Raw genomic sequence first — 24,859 nt, forward strand, 5'->3', positions numbered from 1 at the left:
AAAAATTAATTCTAATAAAATTAAATTAGTATGACGGCAGCCCCCTTTAGGGGACACAACAGGTGTTCAGATCCAGGAACTGGCACCAGTATGGCGGGAGCTTCTTATAATGGTCACATCAGCTGTATAGATTCAGGAACTCATTGTAGGGATCTCACCAACAGACAAAAGTTATCTTTAAGAGGTTTAGCTCTCCAATGTCAACCAAAAACTAAAATATCTGCACTGGGCGAGCTGATTATTTACCTGTACCTAATCACTTTCATAATGATCACCAGATGATTGGGGTCCACCATTATTCCTACAACTGACCTAGTGATCATTATATGAAGTCGCCAATGGGTGAAAACCCAATGGCAAATGTGAAATCGAAGCGTGGTCCCTCCGCTTTATATTCCAGAAGAGGCAATGCTCAACATCCAATTTGTGGATTGTAAATGGCTGAACCAGGATTTTCACAGGAAGATCAATGCATATTATTTTATGTGGCAGATGTAAAAAGTTTACTTTTTAAATTCCTAAAAATATCTGAAACACCATTGTTTTGTTTTGGGTTGTAACTTGGTATATTTACAATGATGGCTTTATCTCATCATACACAAATATCATTACGCGTTGTAAAGCAATTCACGCTTTTATGGCTTTTTCTCAGATAACAAACCTTATAAAAAATAAAATCATTTGCTAATTTGTAGAAACATTTAACTTTCTCAAACTTCACAAGCTGATGATCCAGCATCGATACTAAACTTAATAAACCTGACAACCCCCCCTAAAAAAGTGCTTCGTAGCAATAACGAGAGATCATCGGAGTCACTGCTTACTTACCTGACCGTTAGTGATGTCTGTGTGGGAACAGCCGGTTTATCAATCAGTCAGGGGTGGTTTTATTTGCTGGCCATTAAGGACATACACAGCTGAAAGTTTTCTGCCAAACCCATAGGGCTTGATTTCCTAAAGTTCTCCAAGGATAGAGAAGATAGAACCAGCCTTGAAGAGATTGACATTGTAACACTACACAATATTCTGTCAGTCTAAAAGTTCTCTAAATCTCCAGCTAAAGCGGATTTGAATGCCACGAAATGCAATAGAGAATCTCTAACCACTCACCATATATGTAGGATGGCGATTCCTTGTTTTACGAGTTTTTAATTTTATTAATAAAATAATGTTATTAATGATTTTAAATGAATTGTAAAAAAAAAATGTTTTTTTTTTGCTGTCTAAAAAGTCTCCGAAAATGTTTTTTCATGGGATGTGGCGGTGTATTTAATATAGGCACCAACTGAGAAGATTTTTTGTTTCAATCCAATAAAAGCATAAAGGAAATCTAGTAATAAAAATGAACCCAGCACCTATTTTATATACAAATTTATTTTTTTCTTCTTTTGCCGTAACATCACCAAATCTGCTTGTTAAGGCTGACATTCTCCAATAAATTACAGCTGACTTGCTAGTGTTGCTCCAATGAGATCGTATAAAGCGTTCACCTGTGAAAAAAAAGGGAAATGTACTTGTTATAGGCAGGCAAAGCGAATTACGGTTGGGAGTTGGGAGATTTTTCCAAATGATTGACGGAAGAATGGAAGGGCCTTGGCCAATTGTCATAAAGGGTAACACCATAAAACAGCACTTATCTGTTCTGAGTCATATTTTATAGGGGGGTTGGAGAAAGGAAAAAGCTGATCCACCTATAAAAAGCTGAAAAATGTGCAGAAGATTTAAATGGAAATAAAATATTTACAGGAATGGATTAACAGGCCAGGAATTTATGAGCGTCCGGCGTTGTGTTTAAACAAACTCTCGTTGGCTTAATGGATAGAGATTTATCCTGGCCAATCATTTTACAAACAGATGGAACTGCTGTCCAGTTCCTGTATCTGTTCCAGGTCAGGTGACACCCAACATCAGCTAGTGATTTATATTCAATTCAAATACAAAAATATCAAATGATAATAAACCTCAACACACAGATAATCCCCTCGCTATAGATCGATATTCTAAATCAACCGAAACATTTCAATTTTTTTATGTAATATGGAACAGGACTCAGCACAAACTATTTCTAATCAATGATAATTTCTGGACAGGTCAATCAACATATCTTGGGCAAAAAACAAACTATTATATTACCATTTCCCAATTTGTGTCCCATTGGGGATAATTTTCTTCAATCCTTGCCCCATAGACATAACAAGTAGTGGGAAAAAATCTCTCCAAAGTTGTCACTGGAAGAGCCTGATTTATTAAAGCTCTCCAAGGCTGGAGAAGATACACATTAATCAGTGAAGCTGGGTAAATCAGGAAACCCAGAATGGATTTCTTAAAAGTCATTTGCTATTTCTTAACCTCCCTAGCGGTATGATTATTTTATTTATGTATTTACTTCTAATTTTACATTTCCTGCTGGTCCCGCCCCCGATAGACGCACACCACGTGCACACACTTTGCATGACTCGGCTGGCACCAGCATGGCTGCCCTCACGTCTTCAATGTTCACACGCCAGGATGCGAGCTCAGAGGATGCACATGCCAGGCATCACCAAGTGGACACAGTTGCCGAGCAGGCATTGCTGGAGGACGCCACGGGCTCATGAGGACCAGGTAAGTCCTCAATTTCACTCTCAAGTGTGGCTCGGGGTTACCACTTTCTGTAAAGAAATTTCACACCGAGCCACACTCAGAAATACCGCCAAGGGGGGTTAAAAACTGTTTTAAATTCTGGACCAGATCCGGTCCAGGTTTCCTGGATCACCCAGCATCACTGAGGAAAGTGTATCCTCTCCAGCCTTGGAGAGCTTTGATAAATTAGGCCCATTGTCTCTATTGGAGGATTCACTTTTTCCTGTTCTGTTAACAGCTAAAAATGTGCGATGGAACAGAAGTGATTGGAGAAGCTGTTGAGTGATTTCTATTATATAGTGCAATATTTTCTTAACTTAAAAATATCAGAATCTGGTCTTTATTGCAGGATGGGACAGGTGATGTCCCTTCTGCATCAAGTATTCTTACCGGTTTGATTGCCACCTAGCTGCCAAAGTTAACAGCTTTGCATGCAAAGCTTAGCGTTTGGTGCCATAGACAACAGGCGATCTGGGCTTCCAGGTCTGAATGAGCTCTCGCATGCCTGCACGGAAATTACACCATCCTAGCCTGGCCAACCAAGATGGCTGAAGAGGGTGCATGCAATGGAATTGGGTCAGGTGAGTAACCCCCAGGCTTTAGTTTCCCTTTAAAATACTCACTTATAATCAATTCAGTTTCAGTCGATCATCAGTCTCCAATAATGCATTCATAGTAATGTTCCAAGTTAGCTCATGTGCATGCATCAATGCCCTTGATTGGCTCCCAGTGCTGCTCTTCCCTCTACCCTACAAGCGGTTCTGTACCGGAGCCTACAGTTGGCTGGTTGTATATAACAATACATGTGAAGGAAAGTTTTGTTTGTTCATAGCTGCCCATAATTCTGCTTTACCATCCAGAGTAAGACAAGGGAGGGTGCAGACAGGTGGAACGCCCCTACACATTGAGGCGGAAGGGCTCCCTATGGTACAGGCTATATCAGGACATAATGATTGGGTCTACAAAAAGCATTGCATATTCCCAGCTGTCCTTGGGGGGTCTCCACTATCATTTTACCTGTCTCAGGAAAACATAAAGGATTCTGGACTGAGCCACCCAACAGAATTTATTTACTATACTACAAATCAATTACAAAAACAGGGAGATATGTGAATGATTTTCATGAACAATGTTTGTTACAATATGACACGCCTGAATTCAGGGATTGGTTTCCTTTTTACGTATTGCTCCATCTATATGCTGCATACTTCTGTTATATTCTATCATTTATTTGAAGGTTCCCATTGTCCCTGTGCCAGGTTCCTGGATCTTTACACCTGCTGTGCCCATTATGAGGCATTCTTATTGTCCCTATGCTGGGTACCTGGATCTGTAAACCCTGTTGTGCCCAATATGAGGGGTTCCCATTGTCCCTTTGCTGGGATCTTGGATCTGTACACCTGTTGTGCCCATTATGAGGGGTTCCCATTGTCCCTTTGCTGGGATCATTGTCCCTTTGCTGGGATCTTGGATCTGTACACCTGTTGTGCCCATTATGAGGGGTTCCCATTGTCCCTTTGCTGGGATCTTGGATCTGTACACTTGCTGTGCCCATTATGAGGGGTTCCTAATGTCCATGTGCTGGGTTCCTGGATCTGTACACCTGCTGTGCCCATTATGAGGGGTTCTCATGGTCCTTGTGCTGGGTTCCTGGATCTGTACACCCACTATGCCCAATATAAGGGGTTCCCACTCTCCCTGTGCTAGGTACCTGGATTTGTAAACCCTGATGTGCCCATTATGAGAGGTTCCCACTGTCCCTTTGCTGGGATCTTGGATCTGTACACCTGCTGTGCCCATTATGAGGGGTTCCCACTGTCCCTGTGCTGGGTTCCTTGATCTGTACACCCACTATGCCTGTTTTGAGGGGTTCCCACTCTCCCTGTGCTGGGTACCTGGACCTGTAAACCCTGCTGTGCCCATTATGAAGGGTCCCTTGTGCTGGGTTCCCACTGTCCCTGTGCTGGGTTCCTGGATCTGTACACCCACCATGCCCATTATAATGGGTTCCCACTGTCCTTGTGCTGGGTTCCTGGATCTGTACACATGGCATGCCCATTATAAGGGGTTCCCACTGTCCCTGTGCTGGGTTCATGGATCTGTAAAACCCTGCTGTGCCCATTCTATGGGGTTCCCACTGTCCCTGTGCTGGGTTCCTTGATCTGTAAACCCCTGCTGTGCCCTGTGTGGGTTCTTGGATTTGTACACCTGCTGTGCCCATTATGAGAGGCATCCACCATGCTCACGTTTTTTTTTTCAAAGTTAGGACAGGTAGATCCTCTGCCAGATTTGTATTTACAGCTAGGGTGATTTCCCTTCCTGTTCTGTCTGGTAGACACAACAGGATGTGAAGAAAGATTCTTTTTAATACAGTTACCAAAACAGTTTTCCTATTGAAATATTTCCACTCTATACCTGTTCTGATGACAACAGTAAAACTCTCTACTCTAAAGAGTAAATTCTCCAATAATATCAGTCCTTGTGACATTGATCAGGTCGACAAATGGAGGGAGTGAATCTCCACAGCCAGCAATAAAAATCTGACAGACCAGCTAAAGTGAAACAGGAAAACATACTGAATAATAAAAGAATAGAACAAAAAGAAAAAAAATATATCCCACCTGTGATGCACCTGAACTCGACACATTTCTCAGCGTGTACACACTGACATGTCCTTCGCTGTCTCCGATCAGGATGCAGTTTGTGTTCTTAGCAAAGAGTAACGTTGTAAGTCTCACTCCAGGGGTGGCAGAACTCACAATGATTGGGTCTAATCTGTATGAGACAAAAAGTTGAATGTTACAGGACAATAACCACCAAAATACCACAGATATAGAACTATCGGATCACAAATAAGTCTGAACTAGTAAACAAAGTCTCAGCTCCCCAAATGCACAGGGGCCAGTCTCCAGTTTTATTTCTATGTGTGCCACATAGTCACTCAATATAATGCAGAGGAGAAAGCAGGACCTGACAATGTTTTTGAAGAGGTGAAATCATGACTTTATATTATTATATTATTACACAGTATTTATATAGTGCCAACATATTACGCAGCACTGTACAAAGTCCATAGTCCCTCAAAGGGGCTCACAATCTAATGACTCGACCATAGTCATTTGACATTACCACAGTCTAAGGACAATTTATAAACCTAACTGCAAGTTTTTGGAATGTGGGAGGAAACTGGAGTACCCGGAAGAAACCCACAGAAACACGGGAAGAACCTGCAAGGGCAGATTGCTAACCACTGAGCAACCATGCTGCCCATATATGTATATATCTGCTCTTTCCTGCAAAGAAAGGAGATAAAAATCTCTGACCCCAGTTTAAACCTCCTAAGATTGATGGGGTTTCCATTTTACTGCACTTGGCTTCATAGTTAATAACCAATCAATAACCGAGGACTTACGTGCTGACACCCAAATCCCAGATCTCCACCCTATTCTCATTCACCGCTCCAAACACTAGGGGTGAGAATGGAGACCACATTATATCATGGACGGCGTTTGTAGTGGCTGAAAATGTTAAGATGGGTTTTAGTATGTCCTGACGCCATAAGTGTATACACCAATCTGCTGAGCAACTGAGGAACACATCTGGGCAGAAGGGAGACCACGCCAGCTTATAGACCGGACCCTGAAATATGAAGAGACACTCAGTACATATTGTTATAAGCAATGGGCCACAGTCATAAATTGAATACATATATTCATGCAACATTAGAACAAGTCTATCCAATCTTTAAAGGTCAATACGCAGTTTCGAATATGGGTCTGCATCTAGTGACAAGCCCACCACAGTCTCTACCTCTACCCTGCCATTATAAAGTCATACTTTTTTGCTGGATTCTGTATTGATAACAAAAGGGAAAGTACAAGGGTTTCCATGACCTCCTTTATAATGGTCAACCGGGAAGGTTAGGCACAGGGGTGGATTCAGCTGTAAGGGCCCGCTGTGATTTAGGGGGTGCATGTGGTAGGATGCCCCCAACTGTCACGTAGACCTAGGCACTGCTCAAATATAGGACAGATGAGATGCCCTAATTTTTCTACTAGTCTGTAATATTGAAGTGTTGTTGAGCAGAGACCCTGCCCTTCACATCCTGCCTGATTGGAACTGATATACTTTACACTTGCACCTTTGTATACTAAAAATTGAGGGGGGATGACCCTTTGGTGGGTACATCTGTCACCAAATAGGAACACACTTCAACTTAGAAAATACATGTTTTAAATATATTGGTGAATTCAAAGCTACATTTATTTAAGTATTTTATTTTTGCCCCAACGGCCAGTACCCCTTCCTGGTGGAAGTTTAGGACAGAATGTATTGGTATATTTAGGAAAACACTGGCTACATCTAGAATATTAGATACAACTGTTACATTGTAGGTACATTAACAGAGGATTTAAAATATTAATTAGGGTAACAAAAAAGTTTACAGCCATAACAGCCCCCCACCTTCCTCCTGGGTTAAACTAATTTAAAAATAACTTTTAAAATGAAATCAGCCTTGTAAACAGCAGACGACCTATAAATCGTACTCAATTAATGGAAAGAAAATCCAATTTTCTAAGAGCAGGGCCCGGCCTTTCTCCATAATAACATCATCAAACTCATGTGTCATTTTTTAATTATATAGATAGAATCATAAGTAACTGATTTGGTATTAAACTGTAAGATGTCTCATCCAATACAGGAATTTGGAGGAGATAAGGGGACCTAGAATATAAGAATTGAATAATTATACAGAAATCTGGAAGCAATATAAGACAATGTAATACCAAAATGGAGAATGTGTAGGAATGTATTACAATATGCATGCAAAAATCAAGAAGCAATACAAGATAATCAAGATTGAAATATGAGGTACGGGTGCACACATGCTTTGCCATGCAAGTAAGGTATGCAGGGGAGGAAAAGACTTCTGTGTAAGCGCCATTTATCTATGCATTCAAATCATTGTCTCAGCATCTCAGCTCACTTTCCCACCCCACACCACATCCAAAGCTCATGCTCTGAGTTAACATTAAATTGGAAGGCACTGCTTGGGGGGCGGCTTAGCTGCTGAGTAACTGCTGAGGGCGGTAGCAGGAGTAGCTGAGCTGCTGAGAAACGTCTGGGAGTGGAAACGGGGGAGCTGAGCTGCTGAGTCACTGCTGGGAGTGGAAGACGAGAGAGCAGAGCTGCCGAGTGACAGCTAAAAGTATAAGCAGGGTGAGCTAAGCTGCAAAGTCCCTGCTGGAAAGTGGGAGCAGAGGGAGCTAAACTGCCGGTCACTCTGGGAGCTGGAAAACAGGGCTGCTGTATCACTTCTGGGTGGGAAAAGCATGGGGAGCTTAGCAGCTGGGTTACCACTAGGAGGTTGGTGCGGGGAAGACTGAGCTGTAACATTATTGCTGGGAATGGTAACAGCAGGATCTGTGCTGCTGCAAGGAGGAAGCCAGGGCAGCTTAGCTATCTTGACTTGCTTGTTGATGCATACCTAAATCTGGAAAAGGAGTTGATTACTCTCATTATCAAAACAAAAACAAAAAAAGCTCTTGAATGTAATATGAACAAGGAACTGCAGCTTGATAAGTAGTTGTCACTTAAATGTCTTATAGTATTCCTTTAACATCTGAAATTGTGCTTGTAAGATTTCTTCACTAGACATGTGAGCTTACTCAACTTCATAATCTATTTTTCTATTACAATCTGCTGTACAATTGCACTACTGTCACATGGCAGTTTCATGTAGGAAGAGTGTATCATATCATATAAAGAGTGTGTCATATTCAGTCATCAAGTTCCAGACCAATCAGAACCAATGTATAGATTTAATAAAACGTTATATTTTTAAAAACCAGGGGATCAAAAGCCTGGTTATGATACAGAGATCCCAATAGACACACAGGAACCTAAGGAAAATACATGGGGATTGTAGTGATCTGCATATTGGACATAGCCCAGAGTCGCTGCAGTGCCATAAATCTCACCTTATGTGCCTTGTAGGTATCCAGGAACTGCTCATTGTATGAGCAAGAACACTTGTGTATGTGGCCCTCTTCTGTACCAGCAAGGTAAATATTAGGGTCCTAAAAAGGAACACAGAATGGTATTTTCTCCATAGCTTTACTTACACATATCAATCTATTTTGGTTGTAACATTAAACATCTATTTCAGTCAAACATGAAAAATGAACCCTAAAATAAATTTAGAATGTGATTTACCTGCCTAGAGCTTTTCATTTTCATTATGGCATTAATAAAGTACTATAGTTAAACCACCTAGTTGCTAAAAACAGACTTTGCTGGTAATAGAGTACCAAATGTGAAAGTTAGGAATTGCCATGAGAATTTCCATGCAAACCCACTGTACATGTCAGTCAAATCAAATAAATACTAATGTTCATTTTGCTATTTACCTGCCTAAACAAGGAGAAAATATTTTAAATGATTTTGTTCTGAGAGCAGTAATGGAATATGTGTAAAACGACTGTATATTCCATAACTCTCTAAGTCTAGACTGGTGTTTCTTAACCAGGGTTCTGTGGACCCCTAGGGTTCCCTCAGAGGTTGCTAGGGGTTATTTGAGCAACTAGCCTTTCTTTTACTCCCATGGGGATTAATATTATTATTATTATTATTATTAATAATAATAATAAACAGGATTTATATAGCGCCAACAAATTATACAGTGCTTTACATTACATAGCGGTTGCAAATGCCGGACAAATACAGCCAGTGACACAGGAGGAGGAAAGGACCCTGCCCAAAAGAGCTCTAGGAGGTGGGAAAGTAACACATGGCAATGGTCTTCAGTTTACCTGACACAAGTAATCTTTTTGGCTATCTGTAAGGGTGATATTCTTCCCACCAGCCAGCAATGTAAGCGGCACACTTTCTACTAACTATAGCAGAAGGATAAGACTTTGTCCTGTATGTTGCTAAACCTAAATATGAAACGCAGCATCCAATCATATCACAAAATTGAGTTTCTGATTGGTTGCTATAGGAAGCAGCTAATTTTTTTTAGCACCAGTCAATGTGACTCTGTGACATGTCAGTGTTTTATACCATACCACAAGAAGGAAGTCAAAGCACATCCCAGGAGCCTGCCGCGAGATGAATGCTTCCCCTTTCTTCTCTTTCTCTCCGGTCGATTTTTTCGATCGGTCGCTTCCTGTGCGTTTTAATCTCATCAGATCTACCACAAAACAAAAAAAAATCAATGAATTGAAATAAATGGTATAAATTACTTTACACTTCATGACTTGTTCAGTCCCCATATCTCACATAGTAACATCAGTGCAGTGTTGGATATCAGTGGTTCATCAGTTGGTGAAATAAAAGAGAGGCTGTCATTTCCACACTCATCCCTTAGCGAGGTATATTCACCCAATTCCCTTGTTGTCTTGCCACTCCTTGGGTATTGGGGACCAAGTCACCACTTCCATATGCCAGCGATTAGGCCTGAGTGTCCTATTGTCAGATTTAAACAATTTCATATTGGGGGCAGTGACATCATGCATCTGAGTAGATGCCCACAGTATATGACATTGCAACTCACCCAGGGATGGTAGGCAAGGGGAGGTGACAAAGGAACATATATTGGTGAGTATATCTTGCCAGGTGAGGGGCCTGAATGAGTAGGTGACAATGACAATGGGCCTTATTTAATAAAGCTCCCCAAGCCTGGAGAGGATACACTTTCATCAGTGAAGTTGGGTTGATCCACCAAACCTGGAACAGGTCTGGTCCGGGATTCAAAACATTTGCCAGTAAATAGCAAATCCACTCCAGGTTTGCTGGATCACTCAGCTTCACTGATGAAAGTTTAACTTCTCCAGCCTTGGGGAGCTTTAATAAATCAGGCCTAATGCCTCTTTATCTATTACAAACTTGTATAGGGGTTCTAAAATATATGAACAGAAAACCTTGTAATACTGGAGAACATTGGAAAGAATTTAATCGTTTTCCTTACCGCTACAATCCAGCCCTTTCCTGATTTGCCATTTTGTAATTCTGCCATCTGCACATATTGACACCAAAATCTCTCCATTATCCTCTCCTGGGCTGTTGTGATCCTGCTCAATCCATTTTAGCTGCCACACGGGACAGGTATGTTTATTGGGATTATCACTAATGGGAGGAAATGGAAAATAAAATAAGCAACAGTCATAAAGCAATCAAATAAAGCAACAGTACAAATACTCATAAACATTTATCATTTGAAAGGAAGAAATAACTCATTATTAATATTGCCAATTTCATGAAAACCATCTCTCATGTGGCCAACCTGCATGTTAAAATATAATGGTTACTTAAAAGATTAATGCCAAATTAAATTCAAATAACTCACTGAAATATGTCCAATATTTAATATGTTTAATAATAAACTTTAACTAAAAAAAAATCTGTTAAAAAAAAAAAAAAAAATAGTTTAACATAGTTACATAGTAGCTTAGGTTGAAAAAAGTCCATTAGGTTTAACCACTAGCGAAATAAACATATCCCCAATATAAAACCCTATTAGACATAGTTGGTCAAGAGCAAGGCAAAAAAAAACCCCGGGTACATTTTGCTTCAACAGGGGAAAAAAAATTCCTTCCTCATTCCACGAGGTAATCGGATGTTCCCTGGATCAACAGTCACTGTTATTTTTACTTTAAAGCCTTAATACCCAGGTAAATTCTGTGCTACTAGAAATCATCCAGCTTTTTCAGTGAAAAAGCTTACAGTGGAGAATCCCTTCCTTATCCGGAGCTTAAACTTCTTTTCCTCCAGACACAAAGAGTGCCCTCTTGTTCTTTGTATTGATCTCAAAGTGAATAATGGGGAAGAGAGTTCTCTATATGGACCGTTTATATATTTATGCAGGGTGATCAATCATATGTAATTTACCTGTACAGTAGCATATATAATGTCTATATAATATAATTATATATATATATATATATATATATATATATATATATATAAATATATATTATATAAAGATTTCTTTGTATTTGACTCAGTACAGCTATTCTGTATTGAATCCAATACAAAATTATTTGAATTTCCTGCTGCTCCTCCCACCTGCACCGACGCATGCACCAACGTCACCGGTAAACCCCGGAGATCGTCTCTGCATTCGGCGGCTGAAAACAGAAGAAAGTAGACGTATCCGGTGGAGCTGCGGAGACCAGCAGGACACTGGGGGATGACAACAGAACAAGGTAAGTGGGTTTTTCTTATTTTTTATGTACTTTTGAATTTGGCGGCAGAGTTACACCGGTGTGTAGCCGCCGTAAATCCGGCGCTAAATTCAAAAGTACACAAAACATAAGAAAAAACCATATACCTTGTTCCGTGGTCATCCCCAGGTGTCCTGCTGGTCCAAGCAGCTCCTCCGGACACGTCTTCTTTCTTTTGCAGCCAGGGTATTTCCACCGCAGCCTGATGACATTGTCATCAGGAGACGGAAACCGTCAGACACCGCTGCTGGATCGGGGAGGAACCCATGCACCTGACTGGAGCATAAACCAAATATACTCGAGTATATACGGTAAATCACTTATAGGTTAATTTGCAATTAAAATGAATAAAAGTGAAACTAAAGTTGCACCTGCAATATTTTTCATCAGGCAGGTCATTATTGCAGAAAGGGACAGGGGGTGTCCCTTTGGCAAAAAGCATTCTTACCTGCCTGATTGCTCTGGGTAACACTAAGCTGAACATGTGCAGATCACAGATCGCCAATTAAAATGGCCAAAGATCAATCTAGGAAGAGAAGAAGGAAAAAGATGATAGCACCCTGAGATGGAAAGAGGAAAGGTGACTATAGCAGGGTTTTTGTCTGCTTTAAAAAGTCTACAGCTCTCTTTAATATACAGACATTTTCCCATACCTGCTGTCTAGTACTGGGACATCACTTTTGTTCTGTACATCGTAAAATGCCACTGTACCATCATACATCCCAACAGCCAAAAGATTCGGAGAGGCTGCTGAAAAGTCCACGGCGGTGACCCCACTTTGACAGTGAAATATCCTCTCTGGCCACTAAAATAAATACAAAAATTAATAATGATTAATAAAAACACATGACAAAAATACCTGAAAAAATTAATTGACCCAATAACTGCAATATTGCTCTTTTCCATTTATTTAAATGATGCTTTGCGCTATCTGGAGTGCCATGGCTTTTGTTTTCCAAGTGTCTTCGCTAATTTGCCCCTTAAAACCATTCAAAACTATCAACTGACTTATTGACATATATTGACATTTTTATTGACATATTTGCTTCCTTCATTAATTTAGTGTTAAATTTTCTCTCAAAATGTATGCCCAATTGAAGAACAAAAGAAGGCACATTAACACAAAACCACAAAACCTATGACTACAGGCAATGGGCCTGATTTATTAAAGCTCTCCAGGGCTGAAGAAGATACATTTTCATCGGTGAAGCTGGGTGATCCAGCAAACCAGCAAACAAATAGCAAATTACTTTTGACTTTTAAGAAATCCATTCCAGGTTTCCTGGATCACCCAGCCTCACTAATGAAAGTGCATCTTCTCCAGCCTTGGAGAAGTTTATTAAATTAAGCCCAATGATTCGAGTTCCCATATTCTCTTTCTGCAGTGTGTATAGGAGGGACTGCCCCTGCCAGTTACAGTGCGCCTCATACACACATGGCAGAAGGTGGTATAAAGTACCAGTTCACACCTATCCAGAATAAACAATTGTGATTCAATCATTTCTCTCTTACTGTTGTGTTCTTCAGTGACCAGCAACAAGCCAGTCCTCCTTTCTGTTCTTTGAAGCCAAACTGCCCATAGCCAACAGCCAGGAGATCCTGAAAGATGAAAGGATAGATGAATGGATTAACATAGAAATTAAGAAGTCACAGAATTTATTACACATATAAAATGACGGCTTTGATTTCTTTCTACTGACCGGGTTTTTCTTATTCCATGATGTGCTGCTGACATTGCGTCCCTTCGTCGTGTCACACACATAGGACCACAGTCTATCTAAACTGGGAGATGTCACTTTGGTAATGATCTCTGTGTCACTAGTAGATTCGGGGTCTGTAATATATATGAGTTTTTATACACGCGTAAATTAATTGCTACAGAAAAAACAAAGATACCTTAAAAAAATCTGAATAGTGATAGGTAATAAGCCCTGGGCTGGATATATATACCCAAGTATATGTAAATAATAATTAACCAAAAAATGTCTCCCAATTGTATAATGAATGGCTAGTCTTTTTTTAGTCTTCCATCTTAGGTCAAAAAATAACAACAATTCTGGCACCAGAAACATCTGGTAGCCTTGTGCCAATATTTACTTATCATGGCCTGCATACAATATATGCTTACCATGGCCTGTATATAGTGGCAATGTTGTCAGTCAAAGATTTGCACTCCTGTGACCTGAAAGTTATTTCAAGGGGTTCCCCTATGTAAACAAAGGTTCCAGGTTCAAATCCCAGCAAGAAAACTATCTGCATGGAGTTTGCAGATTCTCCCCATGTTTGCGTGGGTTTCCTCCGGGTACTCCGGTTTCCTCCCACATTCCATAACATTTGGTTAAGTGGCTTCCTTCGAAAATTGACTTTAGACTGTGGTAATGACAAATGACTATGGTAGGGACATTAGATTGTGAGCCCCCATTACAGACAGCTAGTGACATGACTATGTACACTGTACAGCGCTGCGTAATATGTCGGTGCTATACTAAATACTGTGTAATATTAATAACAGTGACAAACTGAATTTCTATTGCTGTAAGGCTTCAGAGTCTGGACAAGAAAAAAAAATAGATGAGTTTCCTGGTCTCCATTACTCCAGGGGCTTAAAAGTTGAGCTCCCTCAAAGTAAAAAAAACTATTTTTTTTATGTGCATTTAGTCTGTGATTTTGTAAATGAGGAGTGAACCTACGAGCCAAGAGGTTAAATTTTATGTTCTGTTTTGCTGTCACCCCATGTGATAAACTCCCTGTTCTGTTAAATAAAAGTGGGCACAACAAAACCAAAACTGACGGTTAGTGAGCTGTCCAACTTTGTGTATGGTCTGAAGCTGAACCCCTATGAATTGGAGAGAAATCTAATAAGGTATTGAGGTGAACAAGCCAGACTATTCTCAGATGACAAGACACAAGGAAATATGTGAAATACAAACTGTTGCCTACAGTCATAAATCAGATTACAGCGATTGGTATCTTTAAGCTGCATACACACGTGCAATTATAGTCATTGGAAAGGATCTTTCACATTCCTTTCCAACGACTGGGCACTGCACGATGCATGAACGAGTGCTGTACATACAGCACCCTTCTGCTCTATGCAGAGGGGAGAGGGAGAACGACGGAACAGCACCCCGCTGTGCGCTCTCCCCCTTCCCTTGCATTAGGATCTTTTGTCGTCCATCATCCGTGGATCCGCCAGGACGGTCGTTCGGGCGCTGTACACACACCAGATTCTCGTCTGATATCAGCCCTGAGACGATTATTGGGTGAGAACCATTGATGTGTGTCTGTAGCTTTAGGGAACATTTTGGATGAGAAGAATGATGGATTCTGATTCTGAGAACACACCTATGATCACCGGTAACTGCCTGTAAGCTGCAAGCTTTGGTTGGAAAATGTTTTCTACCACCACTCTCTCCATGATGAACAAATCCTGCTGAAACTTCTCTGATTTTAATATGGCATCAGCATCTGGCTCAATTTCATCATTTGTCCAAGAAACAGACAGTTTGTCCAAATCTGTGATGGTACTGGAGAACATATCTGGAAAACAGAAAAAAAAATGTCCACATCAGCAGAATTTTAAACAGACGGCTATAATTACAATAATAAAAGCAATTTTTTATTTTTTTTTACAAAAATACAGTTGTACTGATCACTCTGATCTAAATCTTTCCAATTTGCAGTTCAGGTCTCTACTGTGCACACCTGCTTACAATAGAGAACTTCAAAGGGAAGTCGGAACTTCAAACCTGGGCCTGATCAACAGGTTTGTCTGCATGCTTATGGTCTGGATAAAGGCATCACACACACAAGTCATTAATCCTCACACTACCAATGTGTGTGAGGTATGGGAAGGAGAGTCTCATTGTTCTAGTAGTGGCTGAGGTCAATTTACTAAGAAATAAAATACCTGTCACATCCATAGATGCCATTGATACATTTCTTTGGCTCATGCTGGATTTGTTGCTGGCCACACTCTCTGACCGACTCAGTGTCTCCACCGTGACTTCTACTTTTGCCTGTGGCTGTTCGGGTGCATTGAATGAATCATACAGGTCCCATACTGACGCCATGACACCTATGAATAAACAAAACAAATAGCACTAAAATCCAAACATGGTTTACTGGTATTAATGTGCGACTTTGCCCTGGCATTGCTGATCCTAAAATATAATAAATGACTCAAAATTTTGTAGTCAGAGGTTCAGGATAATAACTTGTCAAATAGCATTTTTAGAAAGCGGACAGCTTACTCCATATTTTTCCCGGGAACATGCTTCTTTAACCTATCAAAAAGAAGCCCCATACACCAGTCAGACCTTTCTTAGGCTGCCTACACACGATCAATATTTGTCGTCGGAAAGGATCTTTCAAAATCCAATGACAAAAGACTATGTACAGCGCCATTCTGCTCTATGAAGAGGGGAAGGGGGGAGAACGAGTGAGTGGCACCCTGCTGCGTTCTCTCCCCTTCACTTTTATTGCAGTAGTTCATTGTCAATCGTTCATGGATCTGCCAGGATGGATCCATGAAGGACGGAGGACGAGTGCTGTATACACGTCAGATTCTCATCCGATACTAGTTCTAAAGAGATGATCGGGCGAGAATCATCTGACGTGTGTACGTAGCCTTCATTTAGATGCATTGTACCTTTAACGTCAACCTGTATTTCCCTAGGGAAAAGAAACATGCTCATTTATTACTCTACATCTATTCATCAGGGAAATTGCAAAGTGACATATCTGGCACTCCTGGGTAAATGTAACTCACTTCCCTTTCTCCCATGGTATTGCCCTTTACAAAAATGCAGCCTAAACTCAACTTCTGTGCAATGTGCTGTGTTGGGCAGCTCATTCAAATGAATGGGTTATTGAATGCAATTCATAACAATGCACAGTATATGTCTTTAGAAAAATGCACAGCACAGCTATAGTTAGAATAAGTCTTAAATGCTTCTTCCCTGCCTGCTACCATTCCCTGAAATTGTGAGTGCAATATGTAACAGAACTAAACAGCTTCTATTTTTGAGTTATTACATCCTGGTGAAAGTTTCAGACTTGAGAAGTGGGGAAAAAGATGGAATTGCTGGCATTGGAGTGACAAGGGGGAATACGAACACTGAATTACCCAGTCTGGAAAGAAGCTCAAATTGGTCCCTTTGGGAAGGGCGGGGGGGCCCGTATATACATAGGCAGGACTTATATAGAAGTAGTAGGATAGGTGCTAAGTGCCCTTATTATATTTTTAAAATCAATGGTGCCAACCCCTAATTGCAAATAGTACACAAACATGGAAGCAAAATAGGCAAAGAAGAAGAGAGCAGGTTTTTTTTTTGCAAATCACTAAATATATATCATAATATTTGACATATACACATACAAAAAACAGACAAAAGGTATTGTATTTTAACAACCATGACCATGAGTCTTCATTGCTTCATTGGGCTTGGAAGATTATATATCTAAATTGAGTTCAGCTATCAGCACTAGATACAAATATCCATCTCATCGACAATACCGGTTTTACAGATTGTGGTCATACAAGGTTAAAAACAGAGCAGTGGTCTCAATACCCGACGCGTTTCGCCCTCAGGCTTCCTCGGGGGTATTGTAGAGACCGTGACAGAACTAGATGTTAAGAAAAATTACTTATGAGTAGCTACTTGTAACTCTATTTAGATTCATATTCTTCCAAGCCCAATGAAGCAATGAGGGCTCATGGTCAAGGTTGTTAAAATACAATATTCTTTTCAGTGTTTTTTGTAAATGTTTATGTCAAACATTTTAATATATTTAGTGATTTGCCAAAAAAAACTGCTCTTCTCTTCTTTGCCTCTTTGGCTTCCATGTTTTTGTATTAAAGCAGGACCTATTCTCCTCTCTCCCCTGGGTAAACAGAGAGCAGAAAGCAAAGGTAAGGAATATAGGCAGCTTCAGGAATGAAAGTAAAAGAATCTGTTGCCTTGCTTTGCATAGAAAAAGTACAAGTGAAGGGTAAAATGACCTGCTGGGGGCTTTAAGAATACTGACAATCTAGAATGTTGTAATCTCAATATTCCTAAAGGCGATCATTGTAAAGGAGATCGTTTTACTTTTTTATTTTACTAACAGATGTGCTTCAAGCCATGACAATTCCATATATCCATGCAAAGTCTTTAAATTCCCTTTCAGAATATGGACATAGAATGCAATCTACAGGAATTTCATTGAGATCATTTTAACAAGTTTTATACAAGCTGCCTCTTACCAGCATCTTGATGGACAATGCTTTCACACTGAACTTCTTTACTTTTAGGTGCCTCGTTTAAGGTCTGCATGGTTCTTTCTACATAGCGATCATTGCCTGCTCTGCTCTTGCAGAGATCTGTGTAGGCCTGGTTCCGTTCCCTTAAAAAAAAAAAAAAAAACATACAAGGCAATTATTATTATTATTTTTAATATTAATAAATTGTAATATATAGCACCAACATATTACACAGCGCTGTACATTAAATAGGGGATGCAAATGACAGACAAACACAGTGACACAGGAGGAGGAGAGGACCCTGCACAGAAGAGCTTACAATCTAAGAGGAGGAGGAAGTATGACACAATAGAAGGGGGGATATGGATAAGTGGGAAGTAGTGAGGGTTTAGGAGACAGAAGAAGACAGGTAGGCAGGTATGAAAAGATGGGTTTTGAGTGCTTGTATAAATGAGCAGAAGGTAGCAGCAAGCCGAATAGGACGAGGAAGACCATTTCAGGGATTTCAAGGCAAAGCACAGGAGCTTGAATTTGATTCTCAGGTGAAATGGAAGCCAATGAAGAGAACTATAAAGAGAGGCAGCAGAAGAGGAGTGGTGGGAAGGATGGACAAGTCTGGCTGCAGCATTCATAATAGATTGTAGAAGAAAGAGTCGGGTATATGAATATAATATAATATAGGAATTGGGGGTATATGAACTAAAGTGTGAGGGCATAGGCCTGGATCCCATATAAATAAATTGTATTAAGTCTGTGGAAAAAGTTTAATGGGGTGCTGCATGTTTGCATCTTTGATAATTTGAGATAACTGATAAAAGGTATCACTTATAATACAAACTGCATGCAAGTAACATTGTCAATAACTTAGCTCCATGACTGACTGCACAAAAATACCCGCAAAAGTCGTCACTAGTGATTTGTAATTTTCATATATATATATATTATATATATATATATATAAAAACATAATCCTTGTGATTAAGTAAAACCAAGTTACTGGTGTCCCTAAAATTATGCTGGTACCCAATTGGGCTGGCGATGATGATTTGGACAGTATAGTAATGGGGGTTCCAGGTAATACACATGGAATTAGGGGGGGGGGGGTCTGTATTGGTATAATGTTTAAGAACCCCTGTATTAAAGAAAGAATTAGAAAGTCTTATACTTGACTGTTTCAGCTTCCTCAGAATCAGCAGCTATCACAGCTACAGGTACATCAAGCAGCCATATTGTCTCAGTCTCTGTCAGGTGAACATTGATTGTTTTATCCATGTCTTCCTCCTTTGGTTGTTCTCTAATCTCTTCTTTCCTTGTGTAAAAAGCTGCAAAACAAAAATAATAAGAAGAAGGTATCCTTCAAAATATTTAGATTTCTCCTTCCTAGAATCCTAGGAACTACAAAGCTAAAAATGTATGTAGTGCTTACATAAGTGATCTTAAAGCAGACCAGTCATACAATTTGTACTTATATAGAAGAGTAGATAATCCTTCTTTCTATATAGAGAAAAGATGTGTTTTTTTTTTTAATTACTTTTTGTTTATAAAAAAAAAACGCTGAGCCCGCATCTTTTGTCTTTACCACCACAACCATAAAGACTGAATGGGAGTCTCCTGGGATACCAGGCCTTGGGCTGCTCCTTCTGTGCATATGACAGCATATTCTGTGCATATGACATATATACAGCAGCATATGACACCGGATCTTGCGCCTGGGCAATGTGAGATCACGTGACGTAGGCAGATGAATCAAGAAGAAGGAAGGAGATGGCGGCACACAGCACTTCCTCAGCTCCGGGACGAAGAAAGAAACCAGGACAAAGTGGGACTGAATCAAGGACAGCTGCAGAGGGCTCTTTGGAGGTAAAAGGTGTGATTTTTTTTATTTCAACTTTAGTTGCGCTTTAGGATCAAAAATGTGCATTTTAATTGGCCTGATTTATTAAAGCTCTCCAAGGCCGGAGAGAATACACTTTCATCAGTGAAGCTGAGCGATCCAGCAAACCTGGAATGGATCCAGTCTAGGATTCAAAACATTTGCTAGCATTGGAAGAAACCCGTTCCAGGTTTGTTGGATTAACCAGCTTCACTGATGAAAGTGTATCCTCTCCAGGCTTGGAGAGCTTTAATAAACCAGGCTGAATGTGTCTGCAAAAAAATTTAAAAAATTGCTCAGCAGTGAAAGGGGTAAAGGTTTGTGGAGGGTAAATCTCTACAATCTGTAAATAAATAAGTATAAAAGTGCATTTACCAGTCAAGCTGGGCCCCCTGTCGCGTCCTAGCCCTGGTTCTTCTGCATCTTCCGATAACGATTCTGTATCGTGACTGGACACAGACATACTGCTGCCTCCAAAAATTGACCTGTTCAAAAGTGACCAAATACAACATTTTTTATTTTCATATATGGTATAACATCATAAACATGAATTAAAGCTGAACTCCAGGCAAAAAGCTAAATACACAGATAGCACACATACATAGGAGCTATTCTACCTGCCATAGGATTTGTATTTCTGTCCATCCAGTTCTGAGATTGATACCTGTTTGGAGGAGACTTTATTTCTCTCTGCTGCAGGTAAATATCAATTATCTGCTGCGGAAAAAGCAGACTGGTCTCTCAATCTGTGGTCCCCTCCTAACAGCATGATGTTTGTGCTGCAGTACAACGGATTAGCTCCTTTGCTATTTCTCCTAATGTAAACTTTGCTGTGCAGGAAATACAAGAAGCTGATACCAAATCAAGGAAGTTACAGTTGTTTCAAAAATTGAAAATCACATGAAAGAATTATTAATATTATTACTCAGTATTTATATAGCTCCAACATATTACGCATCGCTGTACAAAGTCCATAGTCATGTCACTAGCTGTCCCTCAAAGGGGCTCACAATATAATGTCATTGTCATATGTCATTAATACAGTGTAAGGTCCATTTGGGGGGAAGCCAATTAACCTAACTGCATGTTTTTGGAATGAATTAATGAATGCAGATCTGCAATCATTTATGTTTGGCTAATATATTTATAACTAAAAAAGTTTTAAATGTGCACATTTGTGCGGCATCTGTTCTAGGCTTTGGCGTGCTGCCCTGGCACTGGTACCATATGCTCAGAAATACCGATAAACTTCACTTTTGTAGAGAAAAAAAAAATATTTCAAATAATTCAGGCTGATTTAGCAAACTGATTCCTACATGATTCTGTACTGCACATACTGAAGCAGGAGCATAGCTTTAGATCAGCTGCAGCAAAAGTAAGTGGGAGAGTTTGCCTGTCATAATCACATAATTACATATATATATATATATATACAGCTAGATTGTAAGCTCTTCGGGGCAGGGTCCTCTCCACCTCCTGTGTCACTCTCTGTATCTGTCTGTCATTTGCAAAGCATACCTATACTCAGAATTTTCTCTTTACATAAAAGGGTAGAGAACCCCTTTATGTAGGGTAAAAATTCTGTTTTTTTTTGTTTGTTTTTTTATCTCAGGCATGCGCAGAAGGAGCCTATTTGCTGAAAGAAAAAAATTTGCTGATCTCATGCATGCGCAGTGGGATCGGCAAAATTTTTTTTCATCCTACGTCACCCGATCTCGCATCTGGGTCGGGTGACGTAGGATGAAGAACCCGGAGGAGATGACAAAGATGGCGGCCCCCGAACCGATGGCTCCAGGACGGATGTCAGGACGACGCAGGACCAGATGCCAGACACCCCCGGAGTGTTCAGACTGCCCTGCGGGGTTGAAGGTAAGTGTGTTTTTTTTTTCATTTTTGAGTATAGTTCCTCTTTAATGTACAGTGTTGAATAATATGTTGGCGCTATATAAATACTGTTTATTAATAAATAATAATAATATTAACAATTTGTCTCAATGAATGTCACAAATCGTGTAGGGGTTTTCAGTTATTAGGACCAGTCATTGCTGTTCTCTCTCTTTGTGCAAGGTGAATAGCCTTGTACCCGCCCCCTCCTGTGGTGGGAGGAGCTGCTTGGCTCCACTGATACTTTCACAAGGGTATACCTGGGTTTGCAAAGACATTTGGTGCACAGTAAGCAGATTTATATCTTGTAAATGTTTTGTGCCTGAAGTTCTGCTTTAAGTCCTACAATTAAAAAATAACATCACCTTGAAAATGGTCCGACGAAACTGGCACTAATACCAGTGTGCTGGAGAGACATGGTGGAGAATATATCGGAGGTCGTCATACCAGAAGCATCTTGCGTGCTGAACAGTTTGTTCTGTTTGGTGGCAGCGGTGCCAGGCTCTGCTTGGAATAATGACCGAGGAGTGACATCGTTCCCTTCTTCATCGAAAACCTAAGAAAATAAAAACAAACTGATATTAGCTCTTATTCACTTGACATTGTTTCTGCTGTTTTTTTATTTCTAGCTTTGGGCAGAATGGGGATAAGTCCTCTGGGCCCTAAATATAGCAGGGGCCAAATGGTCACTATTTTTAGCCGGACTGCCAATTTGAGATCACCACTTGGCTGAAAGATTATTACAAAGTGGGGATCAGCTTGATTGCTGCTTTACAGTTTGCAGCCCTTTCCACTTTGGAAGTGAAGGATGCCATAGGTTTTATTACAGACCAGGGGTGTTGGTGTTTTAAACACTCTAACAGACACTTTTATTTCAACCTCCCTATCTCAATTATTATTTTATTATTATTATTAATAAACAGTATTTATATAGCGCCAACATATTATGCAGAGCTGTATATTATAGGGGTTGCAAATGACAGACAGATACAGACAGTGACACAGAAGGACCCTGCCCCGAAGAGCTTACAATCTAGAAGGTGTGGGAAGTATCACAGAATAGGAGGGGGATATGGAATGGTGGGTGAGTAGTGAGGGTTTAAGAGACAGAAGAAGACGGGTAGGAGAGGTTGAAGCGTTGAGTTTTGAGAGCTCCATTAACTGAGCAGAAAGTAGGAGCAAGCCGAATAGGACAAGGAAGACCATTCCAGAGAGTTGGGGCAGCTCTAGAAAAGTCTTGGAGCCGTGCGTGTGATGAGGTTATGAGTGAGGAAGTCATTATTAGGTCATTGGAGGAGCGAAGATAGCGGCTAGGGGGGGATTTTTTTTATCAGGTCAGAAAGGTAAGTGGGACAATAACTGTGGAGGGATTTGAAGGCAAAGCACAGGAGATGAATTTGATTCTAAGGTGAAATGGAAGCCAATGAAGAGAATTACAAACAGAAGCAGCAAAAGTGGAGCAGTGGGAGGGCAGTGTATGGGGTAGGTAGGTGGGAAGGCTGTGTATGGGGTAGGTAGGTGGGAAGGCTGTGTATGGGGTAGGTAGGTGGGAAGGCTGTGAAGGCTGTGTATGGGGTAGGTAGGTGGGAAGGCTGTGTATGGGGTAGGTAGGTGGGAAGGATGGACTAAGTCTGAGTCAGGTAGGGGCAGATTTTGGAGATGTGCAGATGAAAGTGACAGGACCTGGAAATGTTCTGAATGTGCAAGAGAGGGCAGAATCGAAAGTGACACCAAGACAACGTGCCTGAGGGGAAGGTCCAAATGTAACTGCTATAACTCTGATATTGTGGTGATCAAAAAAAAAACAATCAAAATCTGAATAAGTGATCATCCTTTCAGTCCATAGCCCTCCTCTAAGAGGCTGATACCCCCATTTGGGCTGCACCTTATTGGGGTACCTCAGCCCCCCCCCCCTACATGCCATGTGGTTCCTCCCTACTGACCGGAGCGCTCTGCTTCCCCCCAGACATGGAGTTCTTATCCAGGAGCTTGCTGTCCCCGTGCAGACTTATGCTCTTCCTGCTCCCCATTATGCTGCGGTTGACCCGGCTCTGTGTGACAAAGCTGGACACGTTGATGATTTTCTTGACATGTGACGCCATTTTGGGCCTGAAATGAAATAAAGACACAATGTGAATGTTACAATATTGGTAATAAATTCACAAAAAGATGGAATATTCAAACTGGAACTTTTCATTGGGTTCCTTGAGCAGTTTGCATCTCTCAGGTCAGTTTAGGTGACAATGATGTTTTTGGCTATCTGTAAGGGTGACATTCTTCCCACTGGGTAGCAATGTAGGAGGAATTCTTCCCACTGACCACCATGCTAATGTACTGTGATCTCTGGATATAATAATTATAGAAGAGATTACCTATTGACCTGAAAGTTATTTCAGACGTTCCGCCATCTTGGATTTGATGTCTGCAGCCCCTTAACTGACAATCAGAGGATTCTGTAATCCCAATTTGTCTGCTGTCGGTGTGCAGACCCCGGGGTCGGACATTCCTCTATCTGTCGGACACATTGCAGAGCAGCGGGGCCCCAGGTGTTATGACAGCGGCCATATTTGAGGCATTTTATTTGCAAGTTGATCACCACTGCTCTGTCATTTTTTTCCCTTTGCTTCTCATAGAGAGGGGAGGGGCAGAGCAGCTGGGCCAGCACAGATAATAGTTGGTGACAGGGTCTCTTTAGGAGAAATATGGGTCATGTGACCCCGGAGCAGTAAATAGAACTCGCTGACATTTTTGGACCCCTTTTATATAAGGGTTATTAAACAGAAAGGGCTGTGGGATTGGGGTATTGTTGGGTGGGGAAGGTGACACTTACACGCTGGCCCCTGGCAGGTGGCCCCTGCTCCGAACCGGGCCGGACATGTTGCCGGTTCCGCTGATTTCTCCCTTCATCGGTTTCTTTTTGCGGACGCGTCTTGGTCTCTATGGCGACGATAAGCCCCGCCCAGTCGTGGAGACCTTGCCCCCTCCTGTTCGCCGATTGGCGGAAGCCACTCC

General features: G+C 40.8%; 1 protein-coding gene across 2 annotated transcripts; it reads right to left on the bottom strand.

Annotated features, from left to right (window-relative positions):
- Positions 1-1,358: 1,358 nt before the first annotated feature.
- Positions 1,359-24,859, bottom strand: DNAI4 (dynein axonemal intermediate chain 4). 2 transcript variants are annotated; one of them, XM_072419433.1, is made up of 17 exons: positions 24,678-24,859; positions 23,791-23,956; positions 22,213-22,403; positions 20,339-20,448; positions 19,256-19,412; positions 18,094-18,233; positions 15,757-15,924; positions 15,192-15,386; positions 13,547-13,680; positions 13,359-13,445; positions 12,500-12,651; positions 10,592-10,749; positions 9,690-9,814; positions 8,604-8,702; positions 6,035-6,261; positions 5,244-5,397; positions 1,359-1,490 (listed from the first exon to the last, which is right to left on the bottom strand). In XM_072419433.1, the coding sequence occupies exons 1-17, from the start codon at positions 24,752-24,754 to the stop codon at positions 1,440-1,442; spliced, it is 2,391 nt and encodes a 796-aa protein (XP_072275534.1). In that variant the 5' UTR covers positions 24,755-24,859; the 3' UTR covers positions 1,359-1,439. The 2 variants fall into 2 exon arrangements, with proteins under 2 accessions (XP_072275534.1, XP_072275535.1); XM_072419434.1 differs by lacking the exons at positions 22,213-22,403; positions 23,791-23,956; positions 24,678-24,859 and adding an exon at positions 20,581-20,746.

Source organism: Pyxicephalus adspersus, chromosome 8 (assembly GCF_032062135.1).
Source record: "Pyxicephalus adspersus chromosome 8, UCB_Pads_2.0, whole genome shotgun sequence".
NCBI lineage: Eukaryota > Metazoa > Chordata > Amphibia > Anura > Pyxicephalidae > Pyxicephalus > Pyxicephalus adspersus.

What these genes read in the sequence shown, in the direction of transcription:
- DNAI4 (XM_072419433.1), bottom strand. Translation starts at nt 24,754, where the DNA reads ATGAAGGGAGAAATCAGCGGAACCGGCAACATGTCCGGCCCGGTTCGG. An exon ending in CAGGGGGCCCAGCTTGACTG is followed by an intron (nt 19,413 to 20,338) that starts GTAAATGCACTT and finishes TTTGTTTTGCAG; the next exon opens with CTTTTTACACAAGGAAAGAA. An exon ending in ATACCTACAAGGCACATAAG is followed by an intron (nt 6,262 to 8,603) that starts GTGAGATTTATG and finishes TTCATATTTCAG; the next exon opens with GGTCCGGTCTATAAGCTGGC.